The following is a 19,542-nucleotide window of genomic DNA, read 5'->3' as shown; positions in this document are numbered from 1 at the left end:
TGTTGCATTTCGACTTTATTAGTCTTTTGGTACTGCATAAAGACTTTACACGTTGCCCTAAGTTAAGCCTGTCTGCTCGGCGTCATAGCTACCTGGGTGCAGGGTTTGGCCTCCAGTTAATTTATGAATTTGAGGCTTCACCCTGACAAGGTTTGTGATTATTCCTTGAGGTTGGTAGTCCCCACACAACCAATAATTATCTATTTTTTTTAATGTGTTTTCTAGCTGTCACATATGTGTGACGCTCTCCACCAACCATTGCGCTCCATGTTCTCTCTTGCTCATGTGCTTCACTTCAGCCCACCTTTGTGATGAGATCACACTCTTTCATCTCTCCCCATTTGATTTCTCATCCATGTGTTTTTCCCAACCCAGCTCCCGGTTGCTTTCTTGTCTGTGTGCTTTTCTTCTCCCCCCTCATGCTCCACTTTGTTCTGTCTCTCTGTGTTATGTAATTCTCTCTTCCTCTGTTTCTTCCCGCCAACCGCACTCTGTGCTGCTTTTCCACCCTCCGACCTCCCTGTTGCTACTGCCACTGCTGATCAAAAAATATATATTTGCACTGCTTTTTTCTTTTTATTTACCCATTCAAATTGGATCGGTAAATCAAAAGAAAAACACCCTGTGTCATTTTGTATCATGGATGCTGTGCAGTAGCACTAAAAGTAATTGGCAAAGTGGATGGGTCCCAAGGGCAGGAACTGTTGGCTTTGCCGGTGCTTGTTTTATCTGTGTGCTTTGATACTGCGGGATTGTATCTCCATTTACAAAGCTATAAACCTGTACAATTTCTTTTCCCACTCACTTAGGCTCTCTATATTGTCTATCTCTGCTTAATTTTTCCAGAATTGCAGGACAAAGTAACTGTAAACAAATTGAGTTTTAAAAGCTTTTACATTGCCTTTGATTTTTCTAGAATTACAATGGTGTGTCGGACGTAGAGTTGAGAGTAGCATTACCGGACAAAACAACGGTGACTGTGCGGGTGAAAAAGAACAGCACGACCGACCAAGTGTACCAGGTAATGCGTGTGTCTGTGAATGAACCTTCCGCTATTACTGTAGGCCATCACTATCCTAGATTCTGTCTTGGCGAACAAGGTTTGCATTGCTTTTATTTAAAAGCAAAAGAGAAAGTAAGCCTCCGCTTTAGCTTCTTGTGGGTATTTAATTGCAAAATGAATCCACCTCATGACTCAAAATGTTGATTTTAAATAAGGGCTATCAACAGTTGTAGTATGTCATGATCCAGTAAAGCAGCTCTTTGAAGAGGCTCCCAGTTTTCTTGCCTCCTGTATTCCTCTATTAAAGCAATTGTTTTCTTCCTTGACCCATTTTCGTGAGCCATTGAACCAGAGCTTGTTCAGTTCCTAGTTATTGTTTTACTGTGCACTTGACATGTGGTTGCAGTATTTGGTTATATTTTTTTAAATACTGTTGATTTAAGATGGTGCTCTTAGCCACACTTGCAGAACAAGAGCATCAACAAACAGGACCTAAAGCACAACATTAGGTTATCTGAAAACATGTCATCAAGCCTGTACGCTGGACCATTGTTGTTTACACATTGCTGTTGTAGGCCAAGGTTGCTTAGGGTGGTTTAAAATTACTTGCCAGAATCACAGTGTATCTTAATCTTTACTTCACCCTTTCTAATCTTGTACTAAGGCGATGCTGGCAGTATAAATAAACCTACGTTCGAAAACTTCAGCTTGCATTTAAATCAGTTGCCAGAGCGTCAAACCCCTCTGTGTTCCTACCCTAGCAGTATGATCCAATGCACAGGACATATCTAAATAACACAAATGGTTAGTGACATACATTCATGTCCAAGCTTTTATTAAACCCTTATTTTCTCTCCTTATCCACTAATTTATTTTCTGTTTTCCTGCAGGCTGTGGCTGCTAAGATTGGAATGGACGGAATCACATCACATTACTTTGCTTTGTTCGAGGTGATCAATCATTCTTTTGGTGAGTCTTCAAATAAATTGGAAGAATTAGTGTCCCTAAGAGTTTTGTGCTTTTGTTCGTAAATTATTCTTTGGCTAATGTTCCTAGGTCCATGGAGCTATGCATAGCTGAGCAGCTGTCACTGGAAAGCTGTACTGGTTCAGTTGCAGTTTGACAACGTTGTGATTGGTATATGTCTGCTTATTTTCACATGCACTCAGCATGAGAAGATATCCAAACATTTTTTCAAAACGCAGTAAAGTTGAAGTACTGTGAACACTGGGGTGGGAGTGACTATAACACCAAAGTAGTATCATGGCATTGTTTCAGATTCTTTTTGTCTATCCTGCAGGATGGCCCTAGTGGGTGGATGTCTCCAACCTTCTAAGAGGCCGCCCTTTCAAAACCTTCCCACTAACCCCAGATGGCTATCACCAAGCTTTGTGGTTGACATATTGCAGGGCCTTTGGTCTATGTTGAAGCAGCTTCTGTACATAGGTGGTCTCTAGCTGCGGGCAGTCAGTCTTGTATTGAATGCATTTCTCCCTCACATCTCAGCGGCAGGTGTAAATTCTGTAGGACACCACTGTCACTTATATCAACAGAGATGGCAATGTGGGGGTCATGAGCTTTTTGTTGGGAAGCAGTCAGTCTGTGGACATGGTAAGGTGACACAGAATCTTCCAAGTAATGGCACATCTGGTGGCTCCCTCAAAGTGTGGGTAGATGATGTCAGTTGCCTCTTACTAGAGGACCATGAGTGATGTTGCAGCCAAAGCGATGGAGGTAAACTGCCCCAGACCGAGGTTTCCATTTGTGCATCTCTTCGCTATGGCCTGGATTCAGTTTTCTGTCATCCATTTTCCAATGAGTGGTTCCCTCAGGTATTTCTTCGGAATCAATGGGACTGGAATGCTCCATTCATTCTTGGTTATTCCACTTCTGTGAAGAGTGCTAAGGAAGGTACTGCAGGATCAAGCATGGCTGACTATATTTGCCCCTGTTTGGGCACAGATGATCTGGTATTCAGTTTTGGGCCACCATTCCTCTCCCGTGCAGAGCGGGTGTACTCTTGCTGCAGTGTGGTCAGGTTTCTCCTGCCAGTGCAAAACGGCAACTGCCAATTAGAGTTCTTTCCTTTTTATCTTCCTTTTGCGGTCACTGATGTCCTCTTTTTGGCAAGCAGGTCTGCACCTAAACCCATCTTCCTATCTGCTGGAATAAGCTTGTTCAGTGGAGCGAGTTATTAGGCATCAGCCCTTTTAAATTTCCCTTTCTAAAGTCTTCTGATTTCTGTTGTTCCTTGCTCGACATGGCATGGTTAGTGGTTACACTTAAGGGCTACCTAATAGTGCTGTTCACTTTCTTGTCAGCCCCGTCAACAAAATCGCCACTAGTTTCTGAAAGGTTTGCTTTAACCGTTTCCTACCGCTTTATTGTTCATCAGTGAGATTTGAACCTTGTTTTGACTTTCTTGGTGATGTCTCTGTTAGAACTGATGCGCAGTTCTGTTTGTGGCACATACCTCTGACCGTATGCAGCTCCACTGTTCTCTATCAGGTCTTTGTGTGCGTTGCTGGAAAAGAACAGAGGAAGGCAGTGGTCAAATGCACTTTTTGTGTTTGGCCATTTTGAAGAATTGTGGTTTATTATATGATGTGGTTGCGAGACCTTATGTATAATAAACTCCAACTCTCTTTTGGGTCCAGTTAGGCTCTTTTGCCAAACCTTAGCTCCGCCCTGGGTAGCTGTGGCTTTGGGCAGTAAGGGTTAAACAGAGGAACAAGTGTAAATTATCCAAATAGCAGCAAAACATGTGAACAAGAAACGCAGCTCTTAAAAAATCTGACACCAATTTATAAACATAGACTGTATTTTTTATGAAGTTATAGGCACCAAAATGAACAAGATCCACTGGCGGATTCTAGATCTATAAATACTTGAAGAAACAGTTAATCAAACTTTTCACTCAACCTCAAACAAGGAATTCTATTAATTTGATACTTAGAAACGTTTTCAAGAAATCTTACATCAGAGTTCAATGCAGTCAGTTCCAGTTACTTTGAACTACCAACTGTGGCAGGGACTGGTTGGGGGAGGGGGATGGAATTAACATAGTTCTCAGAAATGATTATCTTGTAGTGGAAGCAGCCTCCACTCCAGTTCCAGTTTTAATGGCAACTTGCAATTGACTTCTCAAGAGTGGTTCTGGTGCAAGGGAAACAGGATACTGAAGAAGCTGAGGATGTTGTGCGGTTGACGGGATGCTTCCTGGGGCTACTTTTTGGTCCAGAGTTGTGGTGGGGTGACTTTGGGCTGCTGGGGTCGACATTGCTCGAAGTTGTAATGGATCCAGCAAAAGTTCACTTGCCACTGACTAATGGTTTCCGAATGCAACAAAACCAGCGGTTCCCTTCTTCAGGCGATGGCTCTCCTTCTGGGTGACCAAACTGCACTCTGCTGATATGGGTGCAACTTTAAAGCATCAGAACTTTGCTCACTGTCATAGTGGGGCCTGGGAGACAATTATCTGGTGATCTGTGGTAACAGAACGCCCAGGCAGGCTTCTCCAGCTTTTTTTGACCCTGGTGCTGTAACAGGAAGTCAACCAATTGACTTTTGGAGTCTCTGCCTGTGTCTGGGGCTCACAGGACGACTTTTGTACAGAAGGGCTCCACAGTCCTGTTTTTGGTAGCCCAAGGAGCTGCAGGTCCAGTCCAACTTTGGTGCAGTCTCTCCTGGTCAGGTCCAAGGTCAGCAAGGCTGTCCTTCAGACGTCTTCTCCAGTACAGTCAAGATTTGGGGGCTTCTTTTATACCCTGAAAGTGCCCTCAGGTGATGTTGTGGTCATCAACTAATAGGCTACGTGGATCCTTCCCACCTGATGCCAACGTCCTGTGAAGTGTGGAATCTAGATAGCCACAGTGCACTATTCTGCCCACTCCAGGATGTCTGAACCCCTCTCTTGGTGTGTGCAGCTTGGTAGCCCACCCTAGAAGTGTAACAACCTGAGGGCTACACAAATAAAATGGTTTAACCATTGTTCCCCCCTCGCTGTCCCAGATGCTCTCCTGTCTACCCAAACTAAGGAGCAGGCTCTCTTTGTGTCTTCTCGTCTTTCGCCATATCCTGCTAGGAGGAGATAACCCCTCCTCCCATGGCATGGCCTTTGCAGGCTTTCCTGGGAGTCATTCACACTCCTCCCCGGAGGTCAGGAGGCTGTCTGGAGGACAGTCCTTTGTGGGCCACCATAAAAGGGCACTAAGAAACCTTGGTCAACAAAGTGTCAACTTAATAAAGTTGCACTTTGTACACCAGTGACGTTAAATTCTGTTTAGCCATTATATCGGGTTTAATGCACTGATTATTTTGATACCTTGAAGTACCAACTTTAGTAGTCTCATTCAAAGGTTATCCGGGTTGAGAGGTCAGCCTGTATCTTCACACTCTGCAGTGGTATTACTTAGCCTTTCAACAGTAAAAATGACAATGTTAGTTTATATTTTTCATAACTTAACAGCATGAAATCACAGGTCCAACTTTTATTATAATGCAGCCTGCCTTTAAGGCTCAATAGACCTGCCTTAGAAGTGACTTACAAATGTTAATAAGGAAGACATGGGCTTTGCCAGTGCTTGAAATGGTGTCTTCCAGTCAGCACTTTTAAACTGCTTTGCCAGCTGGCACTGGCAGGCTAGGAGCCATGCTGTTGCCTTGTCACACTTGTGCTGGCACAACAAGTTCAGCAGACACATAAGGCATTTCAACTTACAGACCCTAGGCACCCCAGTACCATCTACTATGGACTTACAGGTAAGTCAAGTTATGCCGATTTGGTATAAACCAATTTAACATGTACTCTTTTTAAGGGTCCGAGCACATGCAGTAAGTCTCGATTAGCAGGACTCAGGGCATTTCAAAGTCATTAACACCAGTGCCTAGCCCTCCAAATGGGGGCACAAAATAGATTTAACCTGCAAAAAGCCTGTTTCCTTAGTCATCCTCTATATAATATCTACTGTGCCTGCCCAAGAAGGGCCTTCCATATGGGATTCGTGGTCAACCCCCCTAGGCCAGTGTTGCTTCATTGGCTCTTTCCAGAGACGACTTGGTTCTGGCATCTGCAAGACAACTATGCATTCCTCGTTGCATACTGTCCAAGCACTACAGTTTCACGCCTTGGGCACTTACTGAAAGGTACTTTGCTCGAGTTGTGTTGTATCACTTCCTTATTTAACCTGCACTACTTTATCCCACCTCCCCATAGGGTGCTCCTTTAGGACTTATTATTAAGGGGAGAAATCTGCAGGAAGGTTCTTCTGCCATAAGAAAAAAGCTTCTTGACTTAAATAACGATTTTTCTGGTGGATGTATAGTCTTGCCCCAGAATCTTCATTATCCTTCCTAGGATTAATAAGATCCCAAGGACATATTTTATTGCTACAATGTCTCCGTCTAGGAAATCGGCTTTAATCCTTGTAGGGCGTGTGGATCATATGTCATTGACTGACCCATGTGAGAACTGTCTTTGGTGTTTGAGTTCGGACCATGACGTTGGAGGATGCTTGTCTTGTCAGAACATGAATCCGAAGGATCTTAAGGAAAGAGAGGCAAAGCTCTGTCTGTGAAAAGCAGAGGAGAAGAGGTCGATGAAGATCCAGACCTCTGAAAGAGTCTTCGTCGCCTAGATCTTCGAGATCGCACAAGAAACATCATCATCATGGTTCAGGGCGTTGCTCATCTCGAGATCATAGCCCTCGATTGGTATCTCCGACTTTCAGATCTCTGCGCCACACGACTTCAGAAGCGAGTCCCACACTCTCTCCTCAATAGAAGTCACCTGAGGCGTCACCGGCGCCGTCTTTGGTGGAGATATCGGCGTTGCCTTTGAGTCCTGTGGCTTAGTTTTCTCCTGCATCCTCACAAGGTCAGGAGTTGAAAGATCAGGTGACAGGTCATGTCCAACCTCCACAAAAGGAGGAAGAGTATCCAGCCTTTCTGGCATGGGAAATGAATCCGTCCGATTTCCTAAATGCTATGTTTAGCATTTTCAATAGAGCAATGGTTCCTGCTGGTGCGCTTGCTGGCCCCAAGGGTCCTTTGGCATTTAATCTTGGAATACCGGCGCCGTATAGGCAGGTTCCATTCATGCCTGTTCTGCCTTTGACTCCAAATGAGTGGACTGGATCTGCGCCAAGGAAGGCATCACCTCCAGAGATGACAGCGCCTTTGCCACAGCAGGCTTCATAAATGTCGGTAAATTCTCTATCAACATCGAGCCTGGAATCCAGGCTGAGATTAAGGAAGGAAGATTTGAGGCTGTTAGAGGAACAGCAGTATTCAGAACAAAAGCAGGAAATGGAGGAAGGAGCAATACCAGTGCCTTAACTTTCAAGGACTAGAGACAGCAAGTGGGCTGGATACATCCCCTGAGTGGGAATTATTATCAGCTGGTGGTATGATTCCTCCGGAGGTTACTTCATACCAGGGAGTAATTAGAAAGGCAGCAGCACTTTCAGACTTGCCTCAGCCTGCTACAGAGTTAAAATCTAATATTGTTACTGAGGTACTCTGTTCTTCTACCTCTTCATCAGAACACCTTCTTCCATTTAATGACGCATTGTCAGAGCCAATATTCGATATATGGAAGAAGCCTGTTAGTATTCCTGCAGTTTTTAAATCCATAGCCAGGAGGTACAGAGTTGCACCAGGTGACCCGCAGTTCTTAAGTCAGCATCCATCTCCTAAAAGCTTGGTGGTGCGAGCTTCCTCTTCATCTAAATCAGCTCCTGGATCATTTCCTACAATGCTTGCTGGTAGAGAATCTAGGGGTTATGGTACAATTGGCAAAAATACATTTTCTTCAGGAAGCATGACATTAATATCAGTCAGTGCAACTTATGTGCTTGGCAGGTACATTCATGCGTTGATGGATTCAGCAAAAGAGGTCATCCCTAAATTGCCGTAGGATGTACAGGTTCCATTATGCGGAGCTTTTGCCAGATAGTCGGGCAGCAGCGAATCAGGTGATACAATCAGTGGTGGACACTGCGGATTCTGTTGCTAGAGCCATGGGGACTCCAATTGCGACCAGAAAGCATGCATGTCTCAGAGGATCGGGGTTTTCCTCTGATGCACAGTCCACTCTAATGGATCTTCCTTTTGATGGATCTAGACTTTTTGGTGTCAAGGCTGACTTGGTCCTAGAAAGATTTAAGGGCTTAAAGGCCACTGCTAAATCTTTTGGGTCTTTAGACATTCTCCACAACCTGCAAACCATTCCGTAGGTTCAGGGGGTTTGGCTGTAGCTCCTCCTTTAAAGGGAGGCAGCAGTTCCAGGGTCAACAGCCGGTCAACCCCCTCTACAGATCCTACAGAGGTCGTGGAAGACTTAGATAACATGGTGCTGCCCAGCAGCCTTCCTCCTCCTCTTCCTCTTCCTCTTCTGCTGGGCACGTGTCGGGGAAGCAGCCCTAGTTCTCTCTCCTTTCAGCAGCATGTGTTTTGCACATAGGGGGAAGTTGCTTCATTTTCTTCAAGAGTGGGAGTTGATAACATCACACTCGTGGGTGCTGAGCACTGTAGAAAATGGTTACTCTTCCCTTTCGGGAGTTTCCCCCTTCCTTCCCTACCCAACAATCATTTTGCTCAGAAGAGCATCTACTGTTACTTCAGCATGATGTTCAAAATCTGCTGTTATAGGGCACGTTGGAGTTGGTTCCAGAACAGGAAAGTGGTCAAGGATGTTATTCAAGAAAGATGGTCGTTTGAGGCCCATTCTGGACCTGAGGATTTTGAATTGGTTCCTCAAACAGGAGAAGTTCAAAATGCTGACCCTAGCACAGGTGCTACTTGCCCTGAACAAGGAAGACTGTATGGTTTCTATCGACTTGCAGGATGCATATTTTCACATCCCCATTCTGAAGTCGAACAGGAAGTATCTTCGTTTCATGGTGGCGTTGCAGCACTACGAGTTTGCGGCCCTTCCATTTGGTCTTACTTTCGCACCTCGAGTCTTCACAAAGGTGATGGCAGTGATTGCAGCGCATCGCATAAGGAAGGGAATTTCGATTTTCCCTGACCTGGACGATTGGCTGATCAAAGCCAAGTCCACAGAGTTAGTGTTGCACCATCTGCAGATGACAACCCAGTTGTTTTTCAACCTGGGCTTTTTGTTGAACATGCCCAAATCTCACCTGGTGCCCTTGAATCATGCCTTTCCTCCGCCGCAGAGAATTTGGGACATTCAGCCTATGATTCAAATGTTTCAGAATGGCACGCATGTTCCGATCAAGGAGTCGATAACAGTCTCCAATGACACAGCAGTGGATCTTCGATGGTGGAGTGTGGACGGCAGCCTATCGCAAATAAGGCCGTTTTGCCTTCCACCTCCATTGACCACAGTCATAACGGATGCTTCCACTCTAGGGTGGGGAGCTCATCTGGGGGATCTGGAGATCAAAGGTATTTGGTCTCCAGTAGAACAGATGTTTCACATCAATCTGTTGGAGTTACAGGGTGATCCTACAACACTACCTCAGTGTGGTACATCAACAGACAGGGAGGAGTAGGGTCATACCTTCTCTGCAGAGAGGCTGTCCGGCTCTGGTCCTGGGCTCCGGACTATTGGATTTGCATAGTAGCAAACCATTTGGCCGGAGTTCTCAACGGATGTGTGGACAGTGTCAGCCAGCACTTTTCAGCTGATCACGAGTGGCTCCATCCGGAGGTGGATCTTCACGTCTTCCAGTTCTGGGGGACTACTCGGATGGACCTGTTTGCCACTCGCGAGAACACGCACTATCCATCGTTCTTCAGCCTCCAGTATCCAATGCAGGGAGTATTGGGGGATGTGTTTCAGTTGAGCTGGAGCAACCGGCTGCTTTACGCATTTCCTCCCATACCCTTGGTTCCATGGGTTCTGAGATAGATTTGCCAAGACCAGGCCCAAGATAATTATTAGCCCCAGGTTGGCCAAGAAGGGTGTGGTACATGGACCTCCTTCAATTCTCACTGTGCCCTCCACTACGTCTCCCTCACAGGGCAGATCTCTTACAGTTGCAGAGGCAGGTTCTACACCCCTTCCTCCAGAGCCTGCACCTATATGCTTGGCGATTGAATGGGGCAATCTGAGTTATTATTCTGTTCCCGCCCTGAAGTAGTGGATGTTTTATCTGCCAGGCGACATTCCACCAAGACTGTCCATGCTGGCAGATGGGCAAATTGTGTTAAATGGTGTGAGGAGAGACACATTTATCCTTTAAAGACCCATCCATCTTATGTTTTGCAATTTACTCCTTCCTTAGCGCAGCAAGGTTGCGACAGTGAATGTTTACCTATCTGTGCTGTCAGCTTTTGTTTACCTGATCAACCCTCTTTAAGTCCCCCCCATAGTATTAAGTTTTCTTAAGGCTTTGACTAATAAGTTTCCTCCCACTCCATTTATAATGCCTCTGGGATTTAAATTTAGTCTTAAGGTATCTGATGGGTTCACTGTTTGAACCATTGCGTAGTTGCCTGTTGAGACTTCATAAATTTAAGACAGTTTTTCTAATAGCTATCACGTTGGCCAGACATGTTAGCGAGCTTCAAGCTCTAAGTGTAAAACCACCTTTTACTACCATCCAATCTGACAAGGTGGTTTTGAGAACCAGGGCGTCTTTCCTACCCAAGGTATTGACTCCTTCCCATTTAGGACAACCTAATACCCTTCCGTCCTTTTACCCTCCTCCCCATCCTTCGAAGTATGAAGGGCGGCATTGTCTGGATCCAAAGAGAGCACTTAGCTTCTATGCGGACAGGACGAAAGACTTCAGGGCGGATGATTAGCTCTTCATTGGCTACATGGGCAAGATGAAGAGCAAAACCGTCCACCAAAGAACACTCTCAAGGTGGGTCATTCTGTGCATAAAAATGTTGTTATTCGCTAGCCACGAAAGATCCTCCTGGGGGCCTTAAAGCTCATTCGACCAGAGCTAAGTCTGCCACTTCTGCTTTAACTAAATGTGTAACTGTTGTTCACATTTGCAAGACAGTAACTTTGGCTTCCTGCCACACTTTTGCAGAACATTACTGCTTAGACTCTGAAGTGAGGAGGGACGGTCATTTTGCCCGTTCAGTGCTGCAAGATTTCATGGTATAGCCTGACAGGCTCCCACCTCCGAGTGCGGCACTGCTTTGGGATTCTACTCAAAAGATAAGGAGTCCACATTTGGATGTATCCATCAGAAGAATAGGTTACTTACCTTAGTTAGTGCTTTTTCTGGTGGTTACAGTATCTTCCTGTGGATTCCTCACGGTCCCACCCGCCTCCTTGTTGCCTGTTTGGATATACCAAGAATATTGTAGGTTGTATATATTGTATACATATATAACACTCTGGAAAATTATATATTCCAAAAGTTCGTGTATGTATATGTTATTGTGTTGTTTGCACATCTTGTGATGTTGGTGTTCACCTGTTTGCCTCGAAGGCACAGTAAAAAAAAAAAAAAGTGGGTGAAACTGACGTCAGCAGGCCGGCGATGACTTCTTACGGTTCCTATGATGCCAGACAGTCGCATGAGGAGCTGTGTTATTGTGGCATCCTTGTCGACGTGGAGAGCTAGAAAGAAAAGATTTCCGTCTAATGCTTTGGAAGCATTCAAAAGGTGAGGAATCCACAGGTAGATACTGTATTCACCAGAAAAAGCGTTACCGTAGGTAAGTACCTTGTTTGTGTTGTGTGTATATATTGCTGTCTTGGATCTCTTGGTTCTTCCACAAGCATCATTCAGAAGCAGAATGAATATCCAGAACCGACTCCAGGCTGCTGGATGACACCTAAAATATACACCGATGATGTGCCTGGAGCAGTGTGGTGCCACCTGATGGTGCTTGGGAGTACTGTTGCTGGGGAAGAGGTTTTCTTTACCAGCCTGAAACCTGAAGAGTATTCAAAGAATGAGAAGTCTGTGGTAACAATATGCATGCTCCTGAAATACTATTATCTGAGATAAGAAACTTTTTGTTTATGCCAAGAGTGCTGCATTCGAAACCCTTTTGAGGGTTGTTAGACTGTTCCAAACATGGAGTCTCAAGCATACACAGTTCCTTGGGCTTACGTCAATGCACCTCCTCCTTTTTAATGTCTGCAACCTGAATTGTAGGCAGAAGTAGTAAATCTGGTGACGTGACCACCCCACCATCCTGTTACTGGTGGTGGCTGGGTAATACAGCAACTCTGCCCAGGACACATTCAACATATTGATACCTTGAACACCTCTCTGATTTCAGTTTTGATCAGTTTACTTTGAGTGAAGTTGCTTGCTTCTGAATCCCTGTTTTGCAGGGAACATTCTTGCTGAGCTTAAAGGATTTCCTGATGATTCTACTGACTTGGGAAGGTATTGCTCATTGGCCCCCCAGCATGCGGTGATGTAATAACCTTATATTGTAGATGTTATAGAAGCTTTTAACGTTCCCTGATGGAAGTGATGGGCTGTAATACAAAGGACTTCTAGGATGATTATCTTAAACTCCTCCAGCTGTTTTGAGAGGCCGTAGTTTGCCCATCTGCGTGTTTCCTCCTGCATTGTTAACTTTTAAGAACTATACAGGCTTCCACTTCCTGTGCTTTATGTGATCTCCCCAAAAGGGCCAAGCTTTTGCATTGCATAGTTATTTCATATTGTTACCAGACTTCCTAATTCACCTTTAAGTAAGACCTCTATTCTAGGTTTGTCATAGGAATAGAACTGCATTCTTATGGCTCAGAAAGGACTTGATCAGGTGGATTGTTTATCCAAACGTTCTGGATCAGAACGTCTGTTTTTTGTTGTTGTTTTTTTTAAGGTTGTAATGTTTTCAGAGGTTAGGTGTTAAAAAAACTAAAACCTCCATGGTACATTCTCTAATTTCCCCACTCTTAGAGGAACTTAAGGTCTAGGCTGAGTCCGTCACTGCTCGGTTTAAAGAATAAAGAAAGTCTGAACAGTCCGACCAATTCTTATTAAGCCATCCAAGGATTTAAGGATTGAAATATCCTCAACTGGAGGAAACCAGGAGTAGTTGCACCATCTTTTCCTTAAATTGGTGTACAGACAGAAGTTTAATAACCGCTTGATAAATCTGTACGAACCTTCATTTGTCCGACTATTTGCTGACAAGTTTATTTAATAGTAGTATTTATATAGTGCAGACTAAGCCACTGGAGCATCGGAGTGCCATATATACAACTAGGAACAGGTATACTTAACCTAAATTGATGAGAGGGGTGGAAAAGAGTAAGTTTAAGGATTAGTTTGAGAGTCCTCCGTGACTTTAACAATCAAAAGTAGATCTTATGCTCTATTTTTAGATTGAGCATAGCAGCGCAAGCGCTGCTTTTCTGACATGTTGTTATGTATTTAGGCATTTAACCACGCCCACCGCACGCCCATCACTATCGCTCGTTCATTGGAGTGCCTTTAAAAAATCCTTTGTTTTCGTTGGTAACTGCTTTGTTTGTCCCTCCTTAGGGCGGTTTTGTTACCGCCTTTCCCATAGACCCTGTTACATGGATAATTGCACTTTTGTCGATAACTTTGACTGCAAACAAAATTCTGTCTCCTTTTGTTTCTCTCCTTACGCGCTTTGTAGCATTTTGAATCTGCTCACTTATGTCCACTGTTTTACTTTTTATATTCCGTTTGTGTGGCAAGAAAAGACCAGTTAGGAACTTACAACGCTAATAGCTTTACCTCAAGCAAACGCGAGACCCATTGCATCGCAAATGCTTGTTAGAGGGAGTAATCAGTGTACCTCTACCCATAGTTGAAGGTTGCTTCTCCCCACCGCAAAAACTCTATATACATATATAGAGGGTCTTGGGGTTCAAATTCTGCTTTTCTTCATGAATATATATTGTGAGGCGTAATGGGTTAGCCCATTTCTGCCCTTGACCTTTTGATGTTCTCATGTAAGGACCTCAAAATAAGGATTCTTCAGTGTCTGGGCTGTTGGCCAGTAGTTTGTTTTCCATTTTTTCCCTTTTACATGTCCCCACACATGCATTCATTTTTTTTTCTTTTTTTTTTTTCTGTGCTGCACCCTGTGTGACCAAATTTTTTAATTTCCACAATCGTCTTGGAACTATAGTTCCACAGTGTATCATCGTTTTCACATTCTAGTGTAGATGGCAATAATGTTTAGAAACATTATTTTGGCCGCCTTAGATCAGTACATCAGTGAAACACTATAACCTGTAGCATGCTTAGATAGCCGCCCAGTATGAGGATTTCTGAGCTACCTTTTTGAAATGGTACTGTTCATAGTGTATGGTTGTCAGTATCATGTGCTGCTGTAGATCACATATGTGGACACTCCTGCCTTCTGGGTTGGTCACATATATTTGCTAATGTTTTTTGCTAAAATAAGTCTTTGATCTTTAAATATGTTGTGACTTCTCTCTGAACCCAAAAGTCCCTGGGACAAAAACTGCTCATCAGAACGTATTTTCCCCCAACGAGGGAGTGTAGTATGTGGAATAAGCAATGCAGAAGAGTATTTGTGTACAGTTTCATTGTGAATGAATGTCTACGAGGAAATATGAACATCTAAACCATTTATATGCATTTATAGAGATGTGAATGTGCATTTAAATCTACGATAATACTAGAAACGGCAAACCAATAGTAACAGGATAAGAAGCATTTTCCATTTGTAGCATGTGGTGCTGTAAATGCATGCTCTGCATGCACTCTAAAGTAGTGCACTCAACCTTAGACGGTGACTAGCGAGCACATGAGACAGATGTCTGAAATAAAGTCCTGGGTAGAGCAACTGTGTCCCTCTGAGCCTCTTTCTGGAACTGAATATCAATCACGTAATGCCTAGTGAATGTGTGTTCACCACGTTAGCACCCTTACAAACTAGTAGTATATTACCCAAGAAAGCCATTGCAACTCCCTTCTTCCTTGTAGAATGTGCCCTTGGAACTTAAAGAAGTTTATTTGGAATTTGCGGAACATATTTGAATTTGTTTTACAATCTCCCTTGCGAGCCCTGACTTTGAAATGGAATTTCCTTGCCCTTTTACAAATGCAAAAAAGACTGGTTTGGTCTTATCTATTGTTTAAAAACATTAAGGTTCTCTTAACATCTAAGGTGTACAGTGCTCCTTCTTTCACCGTCTCTGGGTGTGAAAAGAAAATTGGTAACTCCATGGTCTCCTTTCCATAAAAATGTGAAAACCACTTTGGGAAGGAAACCGTGATTTGTTCTCAAGACCGCTTTATTACTTTGTCACTGCTTTGAGGTGCTGACATCCTTCCCAGAGTCATCGGAGCCTCTTCAACGCTTTCCACTAAATCCTTGCTGTGTTGAGTAGTTTTGGGCTTGACTTTCCTAGTAGGACTTCTTCTGACAGCACCAATCAACGGCTTTCCTTTACAGAAGGGGGTGCATCACCTGTGCCCTGCATGAAAGCTTGTTTGTGAGTTGTATTTACACTGGGCAAATCTGGAGGGACATGACTCTGGATTTAAAGTGGGTTTTCTGGAATTGGCATATACTTTTTCTTTACCCTGGGAGTAAACACCCTGATCTTTGTTGGATCCTTAAAGTTGTCTGGGTTGTTTGTTTTACTAGTGAACCTATCATAAACGTTGTTGCATTGTGTTTGTACCTTGGTGCAATGAGTGGTAGTATTTTCCTACAGTGTTTCTTTTCACTAGCCAGGACTTAATTATTCAAAAACAGATTTTAGCCCCAGGACCACATGTTACAAAATCTGCTGTATAAACACTGCTAATCTGTTCTTGCCCTCGAAAGTGTCTGCAGCTGCTAGTTATTTGTGTGTATCTGTTTTAATTCTATTATTGTGTCTGCATGGAATGAGAGAATGGAATTAAGGCCGTCTGAGTTTGACTATATTTGTAAATCAGCCTACAAGTTTGTTTTATTTGGACATGTACATTTATTCTTTTTAGTTTTTTTAATAGTTTTTAATAATATGCTCTGAAAGTAGAATTATGCAAGAGTATTTGTGGCCCCGGAGCACCTGTGGTAAACAGCAGTATCCAATACCCATCATAGATACTGTGCACTAAACACTGCCTGCACCATGATGTTAGAACTGCTTCACAGCTGCCACCTGTCTCTCTTCCCATAGGTGTTCAGCTGTGATCTTCTCTATTAGTTGAGTGATCAGTATGAGTTTTTCTGCACTACAACTATAACTACTGCATGTTTGTTAGACCTGACAGCCTTGGGGTGGTCACCCCTAACATTTTACCCGCTTCCCACCACTTTTGAGATACTGTTTTTGCTGGTTTTTAGACTCCTCGCACCTTAGCACTGCTAACCAGTGCTAAACTGCATATGCTCTCTCCCTTTAAACATGGGAACATTGGATCACACCCAATTGGGCCATTTAATTTCTTGGAAGTCCCTAGTAGAGTGCACTATATGTGCCCAGGGCCTGTAGATTTAAAGCTGCTAGTGGGCCTGCAGCACTGATTGTGCCACCCACTTCAGTAACCCCTTAAACTTGTCTCTGGCCTGCCATTGCAAGGCCTGTGTGTGCAGTTTCACTGCTAATTCGACTTGGCGTTGAAAAGTACTTGCCGAGCCTAAAACTCCCATTTTTCTACTTATGTCACCCCTAAGGTGTGCCCTAGGTAACCCACAGGGCAGGGTGCTGTGTAGGTGGAAGGCAGGACATGTACCTGTGTAGTTTACATGTCCTGGTAGTGTAAAACTCCTAAATTCGTTTTCACACTACTGTGAGGCCAGCTCCCTTCATAGGCTAACATTGGGGCTGCCCTCATACATTGTTTGAGGTAGCTGCTGATCTGAAAGGAGTAGGAAGGTCATATTTAGTATGGCCAGAATGGTAATGCAAAATCCTGCTGACTGGTGAAGTTAGATTTAATATTACTATTATAGAAATGCCACTTTTAGAAAGTGAGCATTTATCTGCACTTAAATCTTTCTGTGCCTTACAATCCACATCTGGCTGGGTCTTCCTGAGCTGGGAGGGTGGAGGGCCTGCTCTCACACAAAGGACTGCCATAGCCCCTACTGGGACCCTGGCAGACAGGATAGAACTGAAAGGGGACCCGGTGCACTTCTAAGCCACTCTTTGAAGTCTCCCCCACTTCAAAGGCACATTTGGGTATAAAAACAGGGCCTCTACCCTACCACCTCAGACACTTGCTGGAGACGAAACCTGAAACAGAACCTGCACCCTGACAAGAAGAACTGCCTGGCTGCCTAAAGGACTCACCTGATTGCTTTCTGAAGAGGAATGCTGCCTTGCTGTTGCCCTGCTTTGCTGCAGAAGTGCTCTCCATGGGCTTGGATAGAGCTTGCCTCCTGTTCCCTGAAGTCTCAGGACCAAAAAGACGTCTCTCCTGCAGCTGAAATCCCCGTGCAGCAAACATTCGATGCACCGCCTGCCAAGAACAATGCACAGCCTGCCCGTGGTGAAAAATTCACTGCACGCTGAGTCCGGAATGACGCAGCCCGACTTCACAACAGAAGATCGATGCAGCGCCAGCGATACGGCTGGAACTTCGACGCACGGCCCTACTGGATCGATGCAAGCTGACTCAGAACGACACCGCCTGAGTTCCTGAGAGGAATCAACGCAGCACCTGCAGTGCTGAAGAAAATTCCTTGCATCGCCTACCAGAATCGATGCAGCCCCTGTGACTTCGCCCCGCGAGCCCAGGATTCCACACATCGTCCCTGGGGCGTCTGAAAACCCCGCAACCCGAAGAGGATCCAAGTCTGCGCGCCGGAAATCGACGCAATGTCTTCCCCACGTGGAAAATAATGACGCAAGTCCGTGTGCGAAGGGGCAAAACCGTTTTCCACGCATCTCCTCCTCTGCGGTCCCTTGCGATGATTTTTCAACGCAAACCAGATACTTTGCCCTGCAAGAGACACTTGTTGTTTCTAGGAGGACTTAAGACACTTAGTATTGCTTTTACAGTAATATTTCACCTCTAATACATTTGCTATCACTTTCAGTGATATCCCTACATTTTCTTATTTCATCCTAAATCGTTTTGACCTGCATTTATCCAGATAAATATTATATATTTTTCTAAACACTGTGGTGTATTTTTGTGGTGCTATATTGTGGTATTGTATGATTTATTGCACAAATACTTTACACATTGCCGTCTAAGTTGAGCCTGTCTGCTCAGTGCCAAGCTACCTGAGGGTGGGCACAGGATAATTTGGATTGTGTTTGACTTACCCTGAATAGTGAGGGTCCTTGGTTGAACAGGGGGTAACCTGAGTGCCAACCAAAGACCCCATTTCTAACAATGTTGTTTCACTTTTGTGCTCTGGAGTGAAATCTTAAGTTCGATGGCATCTGTCGCTGTAGATACGCATGTTCTGCAATAGCTCGCCATCTGGTGTTGGGCCGGAGTGTTACAAGTTGTTTTTCTTCGAAGAAGTCTTTCGAGTCACGGGACCGAGTGACTCCTCCTTTTGTCTCCATTGCGCATGGGCGTCGACTCCATCTTCGATTGTTTTTTTTCCGCCATCGGGTTCGGACGTGTTCCTGTCGCTCCGAGTTTCGGAACGGAAAATTAGCTAATTTCGGAAGATTTTCGTCGGTATTGTTGCGTTCGGGATCGGCGTACTTTGATTCCACACCGCATCGAAGATCGAAGAGCTCCGGTGCCCTTTGGGGTAGTTTTTCGATCCTCCGTCGGGGCCTGGTCGGCCCGACCGCGTGCTGAAGAACGCCGATGGAACGGACCCCGTTCCGTTTCTGCCCCAAATGCCACAATAAGTACCCTTACACAGACCAACACTTGGTCTGCAACCTGTGCCTGTCACCTGAGCACAGCGAAGACACCTGCGAGGCCTGTCGTGCGTTCCGGTCCCGAAAAACACTCCGAGACCGTCGAGCCAGAAGACTTCAGATGGCGTCCGCACCGACAGCCCAACGGGAGTTCGAGGAACAGGAAGAAGAAGGTACCTTCTCGATCCAAGACTCAGACTCCGAAGGATTCGACGATACACAAACCGTGAGTAAGACGTCGAAATCCACTCAGAAGAACATTTACAAGGCCCAGGGGACGCCACTGCCACCAGGCCATGGCTCCACCCATAAATTCGGTGACCGCCCGTCGGCACCGAAAAAGGCCCAAACAGTGCCGAGATCGTCCGACTCCGGTCGAGACACCGGCACGCAGCCTTCTCGGGACCGAGAAAGTGCTGGAGACAAGCCTCGACACCGAGATGCCGGTGCCGACACGGCTCGACGCCGAGACAGCGGCACCGAAACAGATCGACGCCGAGAGGTTTCGGCCCCGAAAAAGAAAAGAGTCACCTCGGAGCCGAAAAAACACGCAGACAGGGTTTCGATGCCAAAACAAACTGCAAGCGACCCAGCTTCAGGCTCTTATACAGAAGAGCACTCGCTAACCTCCCAAATGCAGAAGCATAGGTTTGAGGAAGAGCTGCAAGCAACTGATGTGGACCATACGCAAAAGCGTATCTTCATACAGCAGGGGACAGGAAAAATAAGCACCCTTCCCCCCATTAGGAGAAAGAGAAGGTTGGAGTTCCAGACGGAACAGACACCACAACCAAAAGTGGTGAAA

General features: G+C 44.9%; 1 protein-coding gene across 2 annotated transcripts in view; it reads left to right on the top strand.

Annotated features, from left to right (window-relative positions):
• SNX27 (sorting nexin 27) overlaps positions 1 to 19,542 on the top strand; it is a 159,754-nt gene that overhangs the window by 86,478 nt on the left and 53,734 nt on the right. For both annotated transcript variants that reach the window (XM_069218325.1, XM_069218326.1), the window contains exons 5-6: positions 917 to 1,021; positions 1,894 to 1,972. In XM_069218325.1, the coding sequence (XP_069074426.1) occupies positions 917 to 1,021; positions 1,894 to 1,972 (184 nt within the window). The remainder of the gene's footprint in view (positions 1 to 916; positions 1,022 to 1,893; positions 1,973 to 19,542) is intronic.

This window comes from Pleurodeles waltl, chromosome 12, assembly GCF_031143425.1.
Source record: "Pleurodeles waltl isolate 20211129_DDA chromosome 12, aPleWal1.hap1.20221129, whole genome shotgun sequence".
NCBI lineage: Eukaryota > Metazoa > Chordata > Amphibia > Caudata > Salamandridae > Pleurodeles > Pleurodeles waltl.
Note: the sequence above shows the minus strand (reverse complement) of the source record. Positions and strands in the feature narration are given on the sequence as shown.